General features: G+C 39.5%; 1 protein-coding gene across 1 annotated transcript in view; it reads left to right on the forward strand.

The window, feature by feature from the left end:
- Positions 1-19981, forward strand: part of Stt3b (STT3 oligosaccharyltransferase complex catalytic subunit B) — a 71020-nt gene extending 51039 nt beyond the window's left edge. The window contains exons 7-16 of the mRNA XM_075964245.1: positions 621-767; positions 2089-2137; positions 3294-3448; positions 4252-4463; positions 8535-8722; positions 9454-9625; positions 10377-10550; positions 13660-13773; positions 16038-16250; positions 18379-19981. Of these exons, the coding sequence (XP_075820360.1) occupies positions 621-767; positions 2089-2137; positions 3294-3448; positions 4252-4463; positions 8535-8722; positions 9454-9625; positions 10377-10550; positions 13660-13773; positions 16038-16250; positions 18379-18459 (1505 nt within the window). The 3' untranslated portion in view covers positions 18460-19981. The remainder of the gene's footprint in view (positions 1-620; positions 768-2088; positions 2138-3293; positions 3449-4251; positions 4464-8534; positions 8723-9453; positions 9626-10376; positions 10551-13659; positions 13774-16037; positions 16251-18378) is intronic.
- Positions 19982-22973: the final 2992 nt, after the last annotated feature.

A 22973-nucleotide genomic window follows, 5' to 3' on the forward strand; every position in this document is an offset into this window, starting at 1 on the left:
ACCTCCTTGAGAAGGACAGGATTCATTTGACCTAAGTAGCTCGCTCACAGTCCATCACTGAGGGAAATCAGGGCAGGAACTGTAGCTGAGGGCGTGTATGGGTACTGCTTCCTGGCTCCCCATGACTTGCTCAGCCTGCTTTCCTATACAACCCAGGACCACCTTCTTAGGGGTGTCACTGCCCACAGTCAGCTGAGCCCTCTGACTCCAATTATTAATCAAGACAGTACCCCATGGGCCAGTCTAATGGAGTCATTTTCTCAATTGTGGTTTCCCCTTCTCAGATAACTCTAGCCTCTGTCAAGATGAGAAAAAAAAAGTAGCCAACACATCAGCCCAGAAATAACTATAATGTTTTAAGTTAACAATGATGCTTGGTAGTGTCAGTATGCACAGTTGTCTGCTTTTCTTGTCTGGTACATTCTGATCACTTTGGGAAAAAATGTGCAGTAGGTTTTTTTCAGATGCATTAATTGTAGGTTAACTGTCAGTTGACACAGAGAATGTTGGTAGGTAGAATAACTAATCTCTGGTGTGAAGGGTACGGGGTCTCCTAAGCTTTGTGAGTGGAAGTGTTGAAATGGCATTGTTGCATTCACATGAGCCTTCTCTTTAACTAGGTGTCTTTGCATTGCTGCAAGCTTACGCTTTTTTGCAATATCTGAGAGACCGGTTGACAAAGCAGGAGTTCCAGACCCTTTTCTTTTTGGGTGTCTCACTAGCTGCAGGTGCCGTGTTCCTTAGTGTCATCTATCTGACATACACAGGTAGGTGCCATCGCCTGAAAAACAAGTTGTATCTCTAGATTATTGTTTAAAAACAGTCTTTCACGGGTTCTTCTCACATGCTGCATTTATCCTAGTATCAAATACTGTACTATATCAATTACCAAAAGTTTTAAACCTGAAGAGCATATTACAAATTGCAATTTTAAAAAAAAAAACTCCATTTCTGATTTTAGAAAAAAGCGAGTTTATTTTAATTTTACTGCTTTTCAGGCTCTGGTAAATCCACAAACATCCTTCTCTTGCTGGTTAAAGACCCCAAACTATTGAAGACTCAGCATCTGTGATAAGCTATGCATGCTTACCTTCTCTTTTGTGCACTCTCTCTTACCTTGGAGATTGTTGGCCACATCATTTCAGCATGCTTTGGGTCCAACTTACTCTCTAACCTGAGCTCACAAGTCCTGACCAACAGCTCCAGTTTTCCCTGGAGTATCCATATGTCCAGATAATACACAGGTCCAGCACAGAGTGAAGGAGGTGTGACTAGAGTCAAAGAATTAGCTAGGTGTTTGAAAATGTATTGGCACCTCTAAAATAAAGCCAACATTGTATGAACATTGGTTTAAATTATCCTTGGCTAAAAGGAACAAAGTTCTGAAAATGACAAATTTGGGTTGGTGCAATGGCTCAGCTGGTAAAGGTACTTTCTGTGCAAGCCTGGTAACCTGAATGTGGTTCCTAGAACCCAAGTCCAGATGGAAGAGGAAAATCAACACCACAGAATTGTCTTCTGACCTCCACATGCGCACTGGAATGCACCCAATACCAACAACAACCATAAGAATTGTTGTTGGTATTACCATGGCATGCACCCAAAAGACACCAGTAATTATTGTTGTTCATTTATTTTTGTGTGTATGGGCGGGTATTTTGCCTGTGTGTGTGTGTGTGTGTGTGTGTGTGTGTGTGTGTGTGTACTCTGCGTGTGCTTGGTGCTCACAGATACCAGAATAGGATATCAAGTCCCTTAGAACTAGAGGCATAGACAGTTGTGAGATGTCATGTGAGTGCTGGGAATCAAACCCAAGTCCTGGAAACCCAATGCTCTTAACCACTGAGCCATTTCTCCAATCCCCAAAGTGTGTGTGTGTATAATTTTTATATATACTTTTTAATTTACAAAATAAAGCTGTACTCCAGCATTTAAGGGGTTGAGGTAGGAGAGTTGGTAGAAGTTTGAGGCAAGCTATAGGCCCAAGAGGCTATGTAGACTAATCTCAACCACTACCACCACCCCAGAAAGAGAATTTACAAAATAATAAAAAAGGCAAATAATTTCCTCTCTATTTTTTCCTTCAAGGTTACATTGCACCATGGAGTGGCAGGTTTTATTCATTATGGGATACTGGGTAAGTTCAAATATACTAATTTGGCCTCCTAGTCAAATAACTTTCTGCTCTGTGTTCCTAGATTATGAGCATTTCAGTCACTGCTTAAGCAACAATAAATACCAGGCTGAGCTATTTGAAGTGAATGCACTGTTGTTTTGAGACATAAGCTTTAATTCCTCCTCTGCTATGGCTAACTCCTCATTATTTTGTCAGCACAACACATGTATAGTTTAAAGATGGGGACTTTTGAACTAATGAATATAAGATTTACATCTTGAGTTTTGTTAAGGATAAGGTACTGTGTGACAAATATATATGACATAGGTATGAAGGACTTTATACAATCACTTAATTTAAACTTCTGCTTAAAAAATCTAAAATACACTAGAATATCTCGCACATTTTTGAAGAGTGCTATATAAAAGGAACTAATTTTTAAAACTTGGGTTTTGAATTAGACTATTTCAGTGAAACTTTGTAAGATGTTGACCTAGTGCTGAGAGGATGCCACTGTTTTTGCAGTTGCTTTCTAGATGATCCAATAAAGTCCTACCACGACTTATTTATCAGGCATCCTTCTGATAGGATACCTAAGGGCTGCTGTGCGAATGTAATCGCAGAGCGTAAACTTTGTAGTCATGGCTAAGGAGTATGCTGTCTTTTGCCTTTGGATCCCGAGGACTGGAAGCAACCAGTTATAGAAGATTGTTCTGGCTAAGCTAAATTCCAAAGTTGATGCGTGTTAGTTACATTTTTAATGTAATTTTGACTACTTTGGAGTCTCAAGAGTGTTTGCAGAATGGCTTCTATTCTCACACCCACGCCAGCCCCTTGTCTACAAAGGCTTTGGAACACAGGAATTTATGGGTAGCACCAATAAGAGGTGGATCAACTCATTGGAGTAGCTGTAGGCAGTAGAGCTGGACTACAGATGCCTACCTGAGCAAGGATTAGAAACCAGAGCCAGCATCGATTAGCTCTAGATAGCTCTGCTTGAGGGGGCATATTAGCTTTAGATTGATTTCTACTCTAGCTATAGCAGTTAAAATACAAGTTTAAATAAGGAAATTTGGGGAAAAGAGTAATGTCAATGATTAAAGAAAATTTCTTCATCTAAAAGTAACTCCTATTTTATCCTTTCATTGTAAATAGTAATGAACTTTTTTAATATCAGGTATGCAAAAATACACATTCCAATTATTGCATCAGTGTCTGAGCATCAGCCTACGACTTGGGTGTCTTTCTTCTTTGATCTACATATTCTTGTATGTACCTTCCCAGCAGGCCTATGGTTCTGCATCAAAAATATCAACGATGAAAGAGTATTTGGTAAGATTTTTTTCCAATAAACTCTGATTCAGAATAATTATTTCTTGTCCATTTCGAGATTACTTTAAATGTTTTGTTTTTCTTGACTTACATATGTTATATTCTAGAATATTTTTCTCCTGTTTCATGGAAGTGCTTGCCCAAGAAAAATTAGTTGAATTTTCAATGTATATATGTTCTAATTACTACTTTTAAAATGTAGACTTGGCATATAAATTTTACCTCCTACCCACATGAATATTTTCAGTAACTTCAAGTGATGTGGGAGTCAGATAGTTCATTGGCTTTCCAGGCCATTAGCCTGAGACTCAACACCCACTCCAGAGCTCTGGCCAGTGAAAGGCGAATTGTCGTTAGGTGCTACCTGACATGTGTTCGTACGTCATGTCAGTACTCTTCTTACTCATTTGCTTTGAAGAAGGCTTTGCACCAGATATTGGTGCTGGCTTTCTTAGGCCGTTTTTGGTTCCATAAACTTAGTGTGCCTAATGATGTAATGCACAAATTCAGTGTTAGCTGTCAGCTATGGATTTTGTAATGTTTGATGCTCTTGGCAAATAACAAATTACATTTAATTTTTCCCATATATGTAATTAATTAAATTTGAATGATAATACATTTCTCTAAACTGGTGATAGTTTTTATTTAGTTTACTCAGTAGGACTATATGGTCAGTATTAACGATTTAGAAACAATTGCTTTGTGAGATGCCTATTGTAGGTTTTTTTCTGTGCTATGGTATTTAACATGTAGTTTTCTGTGAGCATCTTCCCCTCAGTTTTGAAAGAAACCTGTCGTTGCAGTTGCTCTGTATGCGATCAGTGCTGTCTACTTTGCTGGAGTGATGGTGCGGCTGATGCTGACTCTGACCCCAGTCGTCTGCATGCTGTCTGCAATTGCCTTCTCCAATGTTTTTGAGCACTATTTGGGGGATGACATGAAAAGGGAAAATCCCCCTGTGGAGGACAGCAGTGATGAGGATGACAAGAGAAACCCAGGAAACTTGTATGATAAGGTGAGAGGTTGTGCTGTCTCGGTCTTTCCGGTACAGGAGAGTCTCCAGATGGACGCATGCTGAATGAGGGTACAAACTAGCAGTGATGTCTAGTTTCTCTCCATTACTTGCTTCAAAATGTAAATCCTAGTTGACTCTTAAGCTCAAAGTAAACAGAATGTGTTGGGAGGAAACCACTTGTTCTGGCCACTTAGCCCTGAAATAATCACACAGAAACTATATTATTTAAATCACTGCTTGGCCCATTAGCTCTGGCTTCTTATTGGCTAACTCTTAGATGTTAATTTAACCCATTTCTATTAATCTGTATATCACTACAAGGTCATGGCCTACCAGCAAAGTTTCAGCATGTCTGTCTCTGCTGGTGGCTACATGGCTTCTCCCTGACTCTGCCTTCTTTCTCCCAGCATTCAGTTTACTTCTTCCCCCACCCCCCAGTCTGATTATCTAAGTTCTGCCCTGTCAACACAAGGCAGTGTCTTTATTCACCAGTGGTATTCACAGCATACAGAGGGGAATCCCACATCATCTCCCCTTTTCTGTTTAAATAAAAAGGAAGGTTTTATGTTTAACATAGTAAAATTACATAAAACGGTTATCAAGCAAGAATTAAAGTTATAATATTTATATCTATTTTATCTTTTATCATAACTAAGAGAAACTATAAATTCTTCAAATGCATCAAAGACTCCAGAAGGATATAATATTACCTAAGTAAACAGGAAGTGTATTGTAAGCAACTTCTAAAACTCTAGACTTGACAGATATCTCACTGTCTGGACAGTCACCCAAAGTTCTTCTGTATCTTTGGAGCATCCATCTCCAGCTTATTGGCCCATAGTATCCAGCAGACTTCCATGAAGCGGGAAATTTCAAAGATAGTTCTGCCTATATTGGCAGTTTGTCAGTCACTTTTTTTGTGTGTCATGCAGAATGTCTAGCAGACTTTTCATTAAGCAGGAACCCTGAAGAATCATCTCACTTTTAGGCAAGTTTAGCAGTCATTTCTCTGGGGGTCCTGCATGTCCAGTTCATCAAGCAGTCCAGGCAAGAGCAGTTTCTTGCCCAAATGGCTAACCGACTCCATAAGGAGCCACTTCAATGCCCATCTTCTTCTTGAAGTAATTGGTGCTGCGAAGAGTAGATCTGTCTCATGAAAAGTTCTAAATTCTGAAAACACTTTAAATGCCATATTCTGTAGTCTCTGAAAGATTTGGAGAATCCCTATCCATCTGAAATATATCTCTGTACATCTGGAAAATCTAACATGACTACAAGCTTGACTATTATAGATGACTCTATTTCTTAATTACACATTACATTTTTAAATGAGCTGCACAATCACAATACCTTAATCAAGAGCAGAAATATATATACACAGTATAACAAAATTGACCTTAAATTTGTATAAATAAACCAAGATCTATATCAATGCAAATCTCTATAGCCTATTCCCATTTAAAGATAAAGAAACATTTATAAACAGTATTTGGAAATGTGGGTATAGTTCTTCTCCAAATTGCTTACTGATTTTTGTTGGGTGAAGTAATTTTTTAAGGGGTGTTCAAGGCAACCTTTCATGGGGTCTTGGACCATCAAACCACATTAGCCTGGAATGAATCCACAGGTTCTCATCCTCTGTGGAAACAAAAGCAAAACCTCTTTTCCAAAGCAACAAATCCTTAGACCCATATTTGGAAGTCAAGATACCTTTAAAGTACATATGTTGGTTTAACTTAGCAATTCCCAGAATCAAATGTCTCTCTGCAGTCGAAAACTTTCAAAGAAAACACGATAGTATACGTAATCCAGACTCTCTGCGTACATTCCATCTTTACATGCCATTTTTTACTCTATTACTTTTTAATACTTATTTTATTATCTTTACTTTTTTACTCTATGACTGTCTGTACTCTGTTTCTTTAAAGACTTTACCTCTTTTTCGTAATTCATTTACTTCTTTTTATAACTTTCTATATTCTTTTTCTTCTCACTCCCAAGCCTACATACATTTATCCAGCACTGTAACCCATTTATAGGCCTTTTTTTTAAAATCTGGATTTGTCCTATTGTATATCTGTAATTCTTCACTGACCAGGACAGCTTCTTAAAATGCTAAGCACTTCTTAAAAGCTTAAGTTACAGCACTAATAGGGTATGTATGGTACTGCCTGCTTGCTCCACACAGTCAAACATGGAAGTTCATTCACCGCCTCTGCAAGCCATGCACATTGTCCCAGTTTTAGGCATATACCAGGTCTATGTTGCTATTAAACACATTGTAGTACATTGCTTACAAACCCCATATAAATGCTTGGCCACCTGAAAGAGCCAGAAGTCACGCTGGTAGCATGGCCCAGAAAGCTGGCATTTCAAAACGGCACAGCTTTTTTTTCTGCAAAGGCTGAATCAGTAAGACCTCTCTTAAAGGAGCCTTGCCTCTGCATGCTTCTAGCAAACAGAGCCCACCCAAGAAAATGCTGCTACCAAACCATGCTTAACTCTGTTTCTTTTTTGTGTGTCTAAGTGTCCTTTTTAAGCTTTCTCCCGTCTTTATGTAGATGTAGTTACCCACGTTGGCATGCCAATTTGTTGAAAGGCTACTTGTTCGTCCCGGCTGCCCAGAACCGAAATAACCACACAGATATGTATTAATTAAATCACTTCTTGGCCCATTAGCTCTAGCTTCTTATTGACTAACTCTTACATATTAATTTAATCCATTTCTATTAATCTGTATTGCCATGTGGCTTTGAGTTACCAGGTAAAGTTCCATCAGGCTCCAGCGGGGCTACATGGCTTTTCTCTCCCTCTGCCTTCCTTCTCCCAGCATTCAGAAAGGGGGAGGTAATATGGGATTCCCCTCTGTATGCTATGAATACCGTTGGTTAATAAAGAACTGCTTTGAGCTTAGAGTAGGGCAGAGCAGAGATAGGTAGGGAAAACTAAATTAAATGCTGAGGGAGAAGGAAGGTGGTGTTGTTATTTTGGTTCTGGGCGGCTGGAACAAACAAGTGGCCTCCTTACAACAAGAATGGAATCAGAGAAGGGATTGTTAACTTCTTTTTGGCCAGTTGTACCTAAGAACTCACAGGATGTTAATGCCTTTTTGAGAACACAACTTTGAGTTATATCAAATTTAACCATGTGGACCAGTGCTTTCATTTGTTCTTAGTCTGTATTTGATATGACCTTGTATGGTGCTGGAAAGTCAAATCTAGGACCTCATAAATGTTAAGCAAGCACTCTACTCTGAACTACTCTCCCAGCCCATGTATAAAACTTTAAAATGGTAACTTGGTATTTAAAAGTGGTATTTGGTTAAACACCTGTTTGTTAGCACCTATTTGTTTTCTAATACGTGGAATTCACTTATAACCTGAGTAACAATAGGAGCAGACCTGTGTTGGACAAGAGTGTAAAAGACTTAAGAATTATAGCACTTGTCTTGAATGACCTGTTAGACTTTGCTATTTTAATATTGACTAAATTTATCAATATGAATAAGCATTGGAATGCTATAGTGTAAGATTCGGCTGGAATTCTTTCGTTACTCTGAAAAGAAATTCATTAAGACTTGTGTTAATCAAGGACACTTGTGTTCTATTTCTTTTTTCTTTAATCAGCCTTTTAACTTAAGAGTTTATGACTATTCTGTTCTCTTCAACAAAAAGGAGCATGTGTGCATTGGGTTTCTCTCCTAGTAATTTCCTACTCTGGGTTTTAGGTGGGTGTAGCCATTTCTGAGAGTAGAATTAAGTATAAATATATACATATATTTATAATATAAATAGTTAATTCCTTTACATTTAATTAAAAGCTGCCTTCTGTTATAGAGATAGTTTGCCTTGAGATTAGCTCCTTGGTTTGAGTGTATTTTTTGATTCACATTGACTTTAAAGTTTACTTTGAATTAAGACAAGGGCATATCTCCACATCACCCATAGAATATCTCTTTGCATCTTTTCTGACCACAGAGTTACTGCTAGGTTAATAGTCTCCCCACTTTTCCTGATTGTGTTAATAAACCAAGTATAGTGGCAAAGACTTCTGTTTGCTCTCCATCTTCAGGCAGGTAAAGTAAGAAAACATGTAACAGAGCAAGAGAAAACTGAAGAGGGCTTAGGCCCCAACATCAAAAGCATTGTGACCATGCTCATGCTGATGCTCCTGATGATGTTCGCCGTCCATTGCACATGGGTCACTAGCAATGCCTATTCCAGTCCAAGTGTGGTCCTCGCCTCCTACAACCATGATGGGTAAGAAAAACAACTTGGCTGTGAGAAGGCTTAGACCTAACTTTTTTATTTTGCCTCAAAAAAGAATACTTTTGTGAAACTCTGATTTTTGATTCTGTTTTTTAAGGCATAGAGATGTTACCCAGGACTACCCACATGTCAGGGCAATCCCACTCGCTAACTTTACTTTGTCTTTCATGTGGCTTTCCTCAACCTTTGAAATGGGTGGTAGTAACTATATTTTTTGTGCTTTTTTTCCAAAATCTTTCTGCATGTGTATTTGTGTATACTTAGTAGACACTGGACTTCATCCTTGGTGTAAAACTTGCTAGAAATGCAAATTATGGAGTCTACCCTAAGCCTATCTGAGAGGCCTGAGGGCGGGACCCAGCCAGTTGTGGGTTAAGGGATCCTGGTGATTTCAGCGCAGCCAGATTTTGACAGCTGACTTTTATAGTGCCACATCTCAACTTTCTATTTCACAGGCAGTCTTATAGACTTAGAGAGGATCAGACTTTGTCCCAGAGTTAGTTCATTAGAATCTTTTGTTTTACAAGACAAGTGATTTGTTTGTACATTAGCTTGGGAAACACTAGGACAGACACAACCACTCTTCTTCCCCACCTTGGAAGTAGGGGCTTTCAACTGCCATTTTTACAATGAAATTTTTCACTGATTAAATATCTCAAAATTTTAAACTATCTCCTTCACTCTTAAGATGTCTTTTAAAATAATATTGTGGTTCTTTTCAGCACCAGAAATATCTTAGATGATTTTAGAGAAGCATACTTTTGGCTAAGACAAAATACAGATGAACATGCCCGGGTCATGTCCTGGTGGGACTATGGCTATCAGATCGCTGGGATGGCCAACAGGACTACTCTGGTGGATAACAACACCTGGAATAACAGTCACATAGCACTGGTGAGGACTTGACATCGTTGTTTGTTTTTAAAAAATAAAAGGAGTTCAATTATATTTAGCAATCAGACTTCACTTACAATTAAACAGGAAAGATACAAGTTAAAATATGTGTCTGCCTGTGTAGTCTGGTTTTAATAGTAGTATTATGTAATCAGAATTGCAGATTGATTTCCAGTAGATTTAGCTTACTGAGAACTAGGCAAAATCTGAAACTTAAAATGCTTGATGTATATTTTTTACATTGCTAATTTAAGAAAAAGTTTGCAAGTATGAAAAGTATTTTATGATATGCAAGTCATACAGGTGTGCAAATTATATATTTACTCTGTTAAATAGTTAATCTCCATAAATTAATCATTTCTGTACTTTAAAGTCTATGAGTAGTAAACTGGCTCTTAAATGGATTCCGTTTTGGTGACCGTTGTGACTAATTATCAGGTATCTACTTGGCTCAGAAGAGTCTGCTCTGGAAATCATGGGCCAGTCTCAGCCTGAGGTTGGGAGATAACTATCTCTTTAAGAGCTTGCTTGTTTTCATCTTAAAATATAAATGTCCTAGAACTTAATTATTAAAATGTGTGTTCTGATTTTGATACTTCTGTTATAAAATGGTTATCATAGTCGAGATGTTAGTGAATTCCTCTATGCTTATTACATTCATAGAGAATCATTCCTACCCAAAATTCATGTATATCAAACACAGTGAATTTCATCTTACAGTAAAAATGTACATTTTTATTTTATCCTATAGGTAGGAAAAGCTATGTCTTCTAATGAAACAGCTGCCTATAAAATCATGAGATCTCTGGATGTTGATTATGTATTGGTTATTTTTGGAGGAGTTATTGGCTATTCTGGTGATGATATCAACAAGTTCCTCTGGATGGTTAGGATAGCTGAAGGGGAGCATCCAAAAGACATTCGGGTAAGGACCACACTGGACATCTTAAACAGTTCATGGGATCCAAGCAGTTCTCATATTTGCCGATTTGCATTCTTTTCTTTCTTTCCTTTCCTCACTGTGTACCTCTGGCTGTCCTGAAACTCAGAGGTCCTGCCTTGGTCTTCTAAGGATGAGATTAAAGGCGGGCATCATCAGGCGCAGCGTGCATTGTTTACATCATCCTATCCTCTGTTCTACTGCCTTACTCTATTTGTTAAAAAATACTAAATGCATTTCCTAGGTTTGGTAGCCTCACATGTCATATAACAACATTATATTGATAACCCCATATATGTGAAGTATTACACTAAATAACATGGTTATGTAATAAATAGTGCTGTCTAGATTCATGTCTGTGCACTCTGATGTTCCCATAGTGAGGGGTTACCTTCCTAATGCTCATCTTAGAGCATCCCTCATGACTATCTCCATCCTACCCTTGTCAGGTCTTCTGGCTTTCTCTTCTCCTAGCTTCTTATTTCTACCTGTTGATTGCATTTTCATTCTGTTACCCTTAATGTCTATAAATCTGAAAGAGAACAATAATCTAGAAATCAGTCTTTGCCTTGGTCCTGTGTCTTCATCTATGAATTTGATATTCATTGATCATGTTACTTAGTGCTTTAAAAGCCTTCAACAGATACGGAAAATGGTAGTTGGAAATTGCTTGTTCATTCCCGGCTGCCCAGACCCAAAATAAATAATCATATAGAAACTATATCTATTGCAATACTGTTTGGCCAATAGCTTAAGCATATTTCTAGCTAGCTCATACATCTTAAATTAACCCATTTCTATTATTTTATATTTTACCACGAGACTCATGGTTTACCAGCAAGGTTACATCTCTCCGACTCCGCCTTCTTTCTCACAGCATTCAGTTTAGTTTTCCCACCTAGCTCTATTCTTCCCTGTCATAGGCCCAAGCAGCTTTATTCATTAACAAAACACATTCACAGCATACAGAGGGGAATCCCACATCAGAGAATGGCTGTGAAATTTAACAAATATGAGTCAGAATTAAAACTGTCAGCTAGGTGTTCCAGGCAAGTTTGTTTTATGCTAATCAACATAAATGCTTTGAGCACTGGGTATTTTTCTAGGATATAGAATTAGTATGGTGCCCAAGGCAAGACTTAGGTTATCGCCATTGAAGATGGGTGATTATGTGTGTGGTGGTATTAAGAATATTTGTAGTAATGTAGTTAAAGCCTCATTTTTATATGGTATATCTCTTGGCAAAGCACTGGTAAAAAGTCCAAACTCTTGCCTGGAGTGCAAGCCCTAACCTTCCTTTGCTGGTCTCTTGACCAGCCTTATACCACTGCCAGGCTACTTTGGCCCTGAAACTTTGCCTATGTTGTCTTTGATTGACTCATCTGACATGTGTTTTAATACTGTCTTGAAATGCCTCTCCTTACACACATTTGTCACCTCCCCTCCAGAGCCCTTTTTAGGTACACCCGTGCCTCTATTTATCCTCAAAAAATTGCTTTGTAGTTAGATTTTATATCTCCCACCTTCTGAAGACAGGTAACTAGAACTGTGCATAGGTGAGGAAGGCCCAAAAGATGAGAAATATACAGACAAAGGAGAGAGAGACAGACCAAGATGGAGCATAGTCCCAGATGTCCTTTACAGGTGAAAATGCTATGACATTTTCCCCTTAGCTGTAATTAACAAACGTTATTTCCTTACTTTTGATTAATCTGAAATTTCATTCTCTTAAAACATGATTTTAGTTTGTGAATTACTTGGCACCATTAAAAGTTGTAACATGAGTTTTTCCAAATACATAAGACCAGGCTGACCTTGAACTCAAGGGGCTGCACCTGCCTCTGCCTGCTGTCAGAAAAGGGAGTGTGTGAGATAGTACACCATTCTACAGTGTGTGTGTACCTCACAGCACAGTGCACCACACTGTTTTGTCAGTTAATAGAAGCCACTCTTAATACAACTTATGTCTGCGACTCTTATTTAAGCAACTAACTAGAAATAAGGTATATATGCTGTTTATAGACCTTAGGATTCTGTTAAACTATGACCATCGTCTTTTTTTTTTCCCTTAAGTGAGTATTCTATTTAAGTATGTAGTTAGCCTTTCTCTGTGATATATGTCTCTGGCATAGTAAATAATTTTGGATATTCATTATTTTAATCATATGTGTGTATGTATATATGTATGATGTATGTATGTATGTATACATCTATACAACATACTTCTGTAAAAGGAATCTTTTACAGAATCAGAAATTACATTTTTGCTATCTTGTTGTAATAGGACCGGCAGGGCTGCGTCCCCAGCACCCCGGCCGCCTGGCTAGCTTATGCCCCTAAATAACAACACACAAATTGTATTCTTTTAAACACTGCTTGGCCCATTATATCTAGCCTCTTCTCAGCTAACTCTCGCACCTGGACTAGCCCATTTCTAATAATCTGTGTAGCCCACGAGGTGGCTTACCAGGGAGAGTCTAGCCTACGTCCATCCTGGGTCGGAGCTTCATCGCATGTGCCCGGGAGAGGGGAGCATGGCATCTGCTCTGAGCTCACTTCCTCTTCCTCCCAACATTCTGTTCTGTTTACTCCTCCCACCTATGTTTTAACCTATCAGGGCCAAGCAGTTTCTTCATTGCTTAACCAATGAAATCAACAGATTGATATATGACACTCCCACATCACTATCTGAAATTACATTTTTAAAATAGTAGCAAATTATCCCTATAGGGAGGTTAATTTATAAATTAACCCCTTAAAAATTACTACAAAAATAGTGCTATATATTTTCTAGTTTGCTGAACATTCTCCTCTGCATCTAAAAGAGGATGTTGAAGTTCATAGGGAAACTTGAGGGTAAGCTCCAAGGAGTGGTGAGTGAGGGCAGTTGCTGGGAACTCTACCTGGTGTTAAAGCATGGAATCAGAGTCGGTCTCATTCTTCTTAACTGTGTGACTGAAATTTTGACAGGATTAATTTTGAGGCTGGGGGATTAAAAAGAGTTTAATCTCATAATGCTACTTCCACAGCTAGGACCTGTAACTTTGACGGTGTTATTCTGGGCTGACCTTGGACTTTTGGTTTCTTTCCATAGGAAGGAGATTACTTCACACAGCAGGGAGAATTCCGTGTAGACAAAGCTGGATCTCCTACTCTGTTAAATTGCCTTATGTATAAAATGTCATACTACAGATTTGGAGAAATGCAGGTTGGTTCAATCAATTCTTCTATAATCTTTATTCAAATGGGAAGGGGCCTTATAAGCTCTTAAAAAAATAATGATGTCTTAATTTTACTGAAGAGGAATGGGCAAGGCTTCTTTCCCATTGTGTTTAGATTTCAAACCCCTGATCCTCTTGCTTCAGTGTTCGGAGTGCTAGGCTTATAGGCATGTGTCATCATGCCTAGCTCGATTTCTAATTTTTTGTGTTACGTTACAGAAAAATGTTACACCAGTGACTTTTTCTTATCTGTGAATAATTGGGGGGCGGGTGCATTTAGATTGATGACTTGGCTTTTGATGGAAACCAAAATATGTTATTCTGACATTTAAAAATTACTTTTGCATTAAAAGCAATTAACAGCAAACAGAGGTATTCTCTCTTCTTCTAGCCTCATTTGCTGCCTTAAAGGCACAAATTAACTTCTCATTTACTGATGATAATGCTAACTCTAGGTGCCTCAGTCTAGAGGGCACCAAAGCAGTCTGCAAGCCAACCTTATACACTCCCTCAGCTTTTCCCCACAGGCACACTTGGCCGTCACTTCCCCCTATGAAGACCTCAGCCTTCTTTCCTTGTCTCTATCATTTTATTATTCTTTGTTGAGTGTGATCTGGGGATGCAATTCTAAGCCATTGCTCCGAGACACTTCCTTGAAGTTTCTCCTGTCCTGTGTTGCATGTATGGATAGAATTTTTTTGTTGCTGTTATTCTCTTTATTGCAGGGATCCATTCCATCCTAAGAAGTCGTAGGGGCTGAGGAATCGTGTCTCCCTAACTATTGCTAATCCATTTTATAGCCTGTACTACTACGTTTATAATTTCATTCCCAGCTGTTGGTGAAAATGAATTCCACATTGCTTTCTAGTCAGCTTGGTAACTTAAAAAAATCAGAGGAATTATTTGTTTACTTTTCTACTGGAAATGATGTTATATTTAACTTGAAAAGGTTTGTCTAAACCTCAAAATCTGAAACATTTTGATCTCTATGAGTTCAAGGCCAGCCTGGCCTATAGCCTATAAGAACTAGTTCTGGGAAAGGTTTCAAAGGCTACAAAGAAACCCTGTCTCTAAACAAACAAAAAGAAAAACATTTTATCTATTTATAAAATAGATAACATTTTTATCTATTTATAAAATAGTGATGATGGCTAGTATGATCTAGTAGAATTTATATATCGTTGCTTTCTGTGTTGCTCTATAGTAGATGGGCATAAATGGGTATCTGTTTCATTATTCACCTGTGGTCATTCTGTAGGTGGTTTTAGAAGCAAAACACCATGCCCACAATAATCTAGATGTAAATTTTTATTTGTGTTTGCTTCATTTGCACTTGCATGGGATCCAAACTCATGCTAGGAAAAGAGTCTAATTAGTTACTCCACAAAATGTTTTTTCTGGTATAAACAATGAGTTCTCTGCATGAAGGAGGTTTTAGGCTTAATGAACTATTTAGGCCCTGTTGATTTCATACCTTAAGAGGCATGCATGTTACCACAGGCAGTGCAATTTTTCTGTTAGAAGGACAAGCAGGAACTTCCCTATTTGCTTTGCAGGCTGGCTTTACACTGTGTTTGTCTTCAAGTTTACGTTTGTGTCTGTATGAATTTGGTTTAACTCTCTTACAGAGTACCCATTGCCCTTTTATTTCTCCTAAGTCTTCCCATGGCTCAGCTGGCTTAGTTTCTATTGGAGCTGCCCCTGCAGGACATCAGAATATTGTTTATATGGGTATTTCTTTTATCTAAAAAGAAGGTGGTGGTTAGACTGAGTCAGTCCTGTGCATGAGAGCTGGAGCCTGTGTGGCATAATGAAACAGAAAGTTGTTGGGAGGTCCTAAGGTGAAAGAAAGCTCCTCCTTCATGTCCCTTCAGCAGGGCAGCTTTTGAGAAAGACTCTCACCATGTAGCCTGTAGCTGACTTGGAGCTCACTAAGTAGACCAGGCTGCTGGCTTCCAAATCAGAGATCTTCCTGCCCTTGGCCTCTCATGTGTTCAGATCAAAGGCATGTAACACCACACTTAAACTACTCGTCTATTTTTAAGGATTCTGAGAAACATATTCTGATTTGTCTAGAAATAATAAAAATGATTTCTCCCTACATGGGTATGAAGACCTGTTAGGATGCATTCTTCCATTCTGTTTCTTAAGGGAGGCCATTCGTTACCCTTTGCTAGCACTTGCTGTTTTGCAGTACTGCATGTTTTACTGTAAGGCTGACTGACATTCAGTTCTGGTGTTACTTTTGCAGCTAGATTTTCGCACACCCCCAGGTTTTGACCGAACCCGTAATGCCGAGATTGGAAATAAGGACATTAAATTCAAGCATTTGGAGGAAGCCTTTACATCAGAGCACTGGCTTGTCAGGATATATAAAGTGAAAGCACCCGACAACAGGGAAACACTAGGTCACAAGCCTCGAGTCACCAACATCTTCCCCAAACAGAAGTATTTGTCAAAGAAGGTAGGTCCCTGGTGATGACATCTTGCTAGAAGACTACCTCAGCTTGGTGGTTCAGTAAGCTGGTATGGAAAATGCTGGAAACTGCTCATAAAGAACATGACTGCTTATACAAGAAGATAAAAGACTGAGAATCTTTCTCAGAGAGAGCACTTAAGCAGCCTCAAGCCACAATTTTTCTGGTGGCCTGCTAGTTATTGGCAAGCCCCAGTAAGTTTTTCTAGAGGCATTCATTCTCTATGCCATACCCATTAGTGGGATGTCTTCTAAACAGTACCTGTAGCCATTACTGTCCAAACCTGCATGAAAGTCAAAACTTCAAAAAATTGTAGTTATTGGTTCCTCATCTTCAGATTAAAGTACATTTATATTCAAGCTTTACTCTGAATGGGGCTTTTATTTGCTGAATAAATTGCCTGTACATACATAGTTGAGTGAGGCCTTCTGAAGCAAAAACCAAAAACTCAAAATCATTTTTAAGCTACTTATTTTATAATGTAATTATTATGACAGAACGTGTAGGCAGAAATTAGACGGAAACCATTGTAGTCCTTTTCTAATAAACAGGTAGTTAGGAAGTCTTTTACTAGGGGTTATTATTGCTCATTTAAGTTGGGTAGATTTCTCAACCTTCCCTATTAAAGATAGTTGACAGTGTGGGTGTGGATGCAGGGTGGAAGTGATGGGCAGTCGGGGGGTGCTGCTGTCCTGTGGGCAGGTTCTGGGTGCAAGTTCTGATTAGAAAACTGATCTGTTAACATTTTCCACACGACGCTTAGGTGTTTCCATAACCCAGAACAGTTAAACTGTTACAGTACACACCAAATATGTCAGTGCACAGGTCATGTTATTTATACGTTGAAAGTATATTTTACTACTATTAGGGAGTGATCTTGTTCTGTATCTTAGGCTGGTCTGAAACTAGGGATTCTCCTGCCTCCACCTCCTGAATGCTGAAGTTATGTGCATGTACCACAATGCTGACTAGATGTATGGTGTTTAAGAAGTTTTAAAATTTTACTGGTTTGAGTAATGGAGGAGGCATGCCATGCCACAGCACCAGAGGTCCGGGGGTCAGAAGACAGTTTGTAGCAGTTTGTTCTCTCCACCGTGAGAGTTGTGGAGATCATCTCAAGAGCAGCCTTGGTTTCAAGTACCTTTTCTAGGAAGAACAGGCTGTCTTTAACCTGAGTTTTGAAGCCTCCGTGAAGAGTTTATTTAGCGTAAAAACCTAGCTCCTTGATGGTGCAGTGCTTTCCTCAGATTCTTGGATGTAGCCATTCTTTTGATTTCACAGATGGTCTTGTAGCAGTTTGTACCACCATATCTGCTTCAGTCTTCTACCAGAAAACATCTGTGAGGCGGGAGAGATGGCACAGTGGGTAAAGTGCTTACTGATCCCCAGCGCCTACATGAAAAGCATGGCAGCACTGGTGGAGATAGATAGACAGATCCCTGATTGGCCAGCCAGCCTTGCCAAATTGGTGAGGTCTAGGTTCATTGAGAGGCTATCTCAAAAATCAGGGTGGAAAACAATGGAGGTTGACTTCCAACCTCTGTGTGCATGTGCAGCCAAATGCACACATATACACATATAACATACACTATATATAATGTAAGAAATTATTTTATAAGATTTATGAAACAAACTCAAGGAATTCATCTTGGCATGTTTCCTTCCTAAAAGGACAATGCGCAAAGCAATTTTTGTGTTTAAGTTTTGAAGGTGGATAATCATCCTCATTTGCAGATGGGACAAGTAGGGTTCTGAAAATTTCTATATTAACTTATATTTCTAACATAGCCTGTTCTCATGGAGTCTGAGCCAACAGTAGCATTCCCTTCTGATGTCTTAGATTGGTGCTTGGGATCTGTCATCGTTACTGCTGAGCATACCAGTGGTTGAGGAGGGAGACTGAGATGCTGTGGGGATCCTCTTACAGCCAGGGACCTAGTTATATTCACCTCAGCCTTCTTCCATGGCAGCGGTTCACACTGAGCATTCAAGGGTCATGTCCCAAGACTAGCAGCAAACTTAATGAAAGTCTCCATACCAGAGTAAGCTGGGTGTGTACAGGCACATCAGTCTGTAGGAGACCTGAACTAATACTCTGCATTCTTCTCTTTCTAGACTACGAAAAGGAAGCGTGGCTACATTAAAAATAAGCTAGTTTTTAAGAAAGGCAAGAAAATCTCTAAGAAGACTGTTTAAACACACTGTTCTGGCCTGACTTGCAGCAGTTGTCCTTGTGAGAACCGGTCTTTGCCTTCAGCTCATGTCCTGTTTCACGGCACCAAGGGTACAGAACCATCGCTAGGCCAGGTCAATGTACAAAATTTTCTGGCAATGCCTCATTTAAAAATTAAATTGGTTTATTGAGAACAACTGTTTTCGATTTGTAATGTGAAGCAAGACAGAGCCATGCTGTGAGCATCTGGCAGAAGATTTTTTTTATTATTATTATTGGTACATATTACCCTTCAAATCTGAGAATTTGGACTAATTGCACCAAAGAATCCTCTAATTTGGTCCCTGGCACATGCGTACTTGTCAATTTTTTTTTCCTTTTACAAGATCTGCATTTTATTTGCATTACCCAAATAGCAATATGTAAGACACATATGACAGATGTAACAAGAGTGTCTTGACCAGTAAGCAAACTAGCCCCGGTCTGGGAAAGAAGTGTTAAGAGGAGAGTACTTTCGTAAACTCTATTTATTTTCCTGTTTCTCTGGTGTGAAGAATGTTTCATCAAATGTCCACTGTGTCGCTCAGTGCCGCTGTGAGCAGCTGCTGCTGGCGGTGGGCCTCTGTGTAATTAGCTGACTAGATAGGTGTTTGTGTTCGGGCATCCGCACTGCGGTCAGCAAGTGTTTTCACCAGGTACTTACAGAGCAGATTTCATGCATTGTTTATTTAAGGGCTAAATTTATATCCTTTGGGAATCATGGCAAGCACACACAGAATGTTGCTGGCTGGGATGGCTTTGTTACCTTAGTACTGGGGTTGGCACCATGTTTACATGCAGATGATTAAGGGGAAAGCCCTTACAGTGGACAGGTATCCAAAGTTCATTTCTGTGACTTAAATGACAAAGGATTTGTAAACTTTGCCTGGATTTTCCTCATTTTATACCAGTTTTGTTCATCACAAATTTCTGTTCACTGCTCCATGTTTTTTAATACCTGAAGCATTTGATGAAACACTCTTTAGTGCTATCTAGGCATTTTCTTACTATTATTACAAATGTGACATTTGTCAGAAGATGCACTAAAATATGGAGATTGACCATGTTCATTTTCCAGCTTATAGGCAACTTTATACAGACTTGAAAACTTTACCCAGTTGTTTAGTGAAGCAAAAGCGAAAGGTTTCCTGCCGCAGGAGAACTTTTTATACAACATGCCACTGCTTTTGGTGGGAACGTGCAGAATAGATGAACCTTTTATGAAGAAACCGTAATTTACAATGTTCCGTGAGAATGTTACTGCTGATTTTCTTTTTCAAAGTGTAGAATATTGTTTGATTTATAGAACTCATTTTTGACCCGGATGATGGTTCTTTTACAGACCAATAAAAAAGGCTGAACATTTTCACAAATAAAGTGTAACTAAATCTGGATTTCTGATACCTTGTCATTTGGGGGATTTTATCTTACTTTGTTGCTTTACAATTCAATGCAGAGAAGTTATTGACCATAAGGGAAATAAAGTTAATTCAGATTTTGTGTTAAGTGTTGTCTTTTTCACATCTTGTTTTTGAAAGGATCTTCAGAGTTCTGACCTCATCTTCTCTACCAACCTCACAAAGGTTTTAGTCAGTGTGTGGAAAAATAAGTTCAACTCAAACCACTTTTTCAAATTGCACCTTTTTACTCAGAATAAAACATACCTCGTTGTGACTTTTTGGGGGAAGGGAAGGAGACCAGATGGTAAGGAGTACCCGCTTCACAGAATTCCGAGACTGCACAGCCAGGCCTGGAAAGCGCACGGTGACAGTTTGGAGCTCTCGGTGCTGTGGTAGAGAAGTGAGGTGGTGGTAGTTTTACCACACTGGAGTGTCAGTTGGTGAGAAGATTAAGATTGTTCCAAACCTAAATTTATTTCGTGTGTGATCACTAACACAGTTTGTCGGTGGGAGTTCGGCATTGTGACTTTGAAGCTTTTGACTACAGCTACATGGCAGTGCTTAGAACATAGGCCGCACTCAGCTTTCACACGACACTGCCGTCCTACTTCAGTTTGCAGTGGCGGCATTCTGAATGCCTCAGCGATGACCAGGACGCCAAAGACTGGACACCGTGAAAGCATCATCTCTACTGCGGGACCTTCAAGCCATAGGCTGTTGCTTCCTGTTTAGAAACTGTAGCCTTGGTGCTGCTCACTGGGCAAATACTTGCCTGGCATATAATATGCACTAGCCAAAAATTGTGCTGAAGTCCACATTCAGGGCTCGGCAAATGACTCGGGCAGTTAAGTGCTTGCGTGGGGCCTGAGTTTGATCCCCAGGACACAGGCGGTCACTCAGGTTCTAGGGGCAGGGAAGAGACAGGATCCCTCAATCTCATTGGCCAACTGTTGTAACTGAATTGTTGAGCTTCAGGTGCAGAGAGAGAGCCTGTCTCAAAACGGAGGTGAGGTGTGATTGGAGAGGACAACTGACATTTCCTCTGGCCCATATACACACAAGGACACAGTTCAGTACTGTTCAGTATATCTACAGCATTGTATGACTGATTTTCCATTCTTTTTCAGCTGGCCGCAGTAGCTGCTGCCTACCGTGGTTTTTGCTGGATGTTGGCCTTGCCGCCCCGCCCTTAAGCCCACTGAGAGGTGGAGAAGTAGATGGGCATGTAGTTCAGCAGCCTGCAGTTGCTGTGTGTGTAAGACACCATGAGAACAAGAAGCTAATCAAGTGCTGTTATGAACTGAAATGAAAGGTGTATATGCCATGGTGAATTACAAAAGAGTAGGCGAATTTATATCCTGGGTTAGGGTCAACACAATAGAGAGGCAGCATTCCTGAAACTTCTGTCTCTTCCCAGCCACTCCCAGAGCCGCGTTCTCCCTCTTAACCTTTATGGTAGTGACTGATTGATGGCCTTCTCACCTCTGTGTTTTTCTCTAAGCATGGTTAAATATGGAATCATGGAGTATATAGACAGCCCTAGTCAGCCTTTGTAAGCCCGATGCACATTGTTTGACACAACTGAAGGATGATTTCATCATATAATATGGCCTTTGCAGCTTGATGAAATATACACATTGATTCTTTGGTTGGTTTGTGGACGGATATTTGCAAACAATGTCAAGAAGGTGGTTAGGCCACTTGCTGTCTACTGTGCGCATTTCTTTGACCGCTAGGCTACCATTGGGTTTTCAGGGTACGGTAGTGCCTTGCTTCCATTTCTTTGTCAGCCTTTTACTTATCCTGTTTCCTCCCGTGCTAGAACTCACTGATCCCATGCTAAGATTACTAGCCATCACACCCAGCTCCGTGAGAACAGATGGTGGTGATTCCTTGTATTTAGTCTCTCTTCCTCGGCTCACAGAAGGTGTAGGCCATTTGGAATGCACTCTTTCTGAGGGAGGTGTGTGTTCTGGTTTATGCTATGTTTCTTTGTCTTTTGAAAATTATTAGTTTGTGTATTTTATGAGAACTTCAATGTTCATGTTGCAGATTATTAGGGATTAATCTCTTTGAATCTTTTGTATGTATATGGCTCTCTGTACCTTGTTGAAAAACACTTTACCAGGTGGTGGTGGTTGTGGCAAACACCTTTAATCCCAGTACTCGGGAGCTAACTCCGTAGGTAAAGGCACCTGCTGTGAAGCCTGAAACCTGAGTTCAGTCCCCAGGATGCAATCATGGAAGGGAGAGAACAGACTCCTTCCGTTTGTCCTCTGATCTCCACACCCCTCCCCAAGACACATACGTAATAAATGTAAAATTGTAATACTTTTTAAAAAATCTCTTCATAAAACTATAAAGACAGTGCCTGTCCTGTGTTCATTTCTATGAACTTGATGCTCTTCGTCTACCCTGACTCCCTTATTGAGTACATTGTGGAATGCCTGTTAACTGGTGGGGTGGTGGTTGCACATATACCTAAAGTTTATATTTTAGGGACCAGAGAGATAGCTCGGTGGTTCAGAGTGCTTGCCATTTTTGCACAGAACCCTGTACCCACACTGGGCAGCTCACAACTGCCTGTAACTACAGCTCCAGGGTATCTGAAACCCTCTTCAGACTTCTCCAGGTACCCACAAATGGACATACACACAGAGACCCATACACATCAATAGAAATAATTGTGTGTGTGTGTGTTTGCTTGTATTTTAACCATGATGGCTCACACATAATCCCAGCACATGGGAGGCTGATGTAAGAGTTCAGATTATCTTCAGCTTCATAGTTAGTTCAAGGACAACACTGAGACCCTGGCTCAAAAAAAAAAAAAGTTTGACAGTTTTTTTTAAGTCTTTCACATTTTCATGGCTTCTATTATCTGGTGTCCTGGTGTATGAATTTTGGTAAATACTGTCGAAGATTTTAATCTCTGCTTGCTAGACTATAGAAGCATGTTTTTACGTAATGAAATTGTTGTTCACCTTTTCACCAGCATTCTAGCAGTTATTCAGAGGTTATGTATGATTGGCATCATAACTTAGAAAACACAATGACTGTTTTATTTTTCTCCTAGTAGTGGATATGTCATCGTTTTG

This window comes from Microtus pennsylvanicus, chromosome 3, assembly GCF_037038515.1.
Source record: "Microtus pennsylvanicus isolate mMicPen1 chromosome 3, mMicPen1.hap1, whole genome shotgun sequence".
In the NCBI taxonomy this organism is placed as follows: Eukaryota; Metazoa; Chordata; class Mammalia; order Rodentia; family Cricetidae; genus Microtus; species Microtus pennsylvanicus.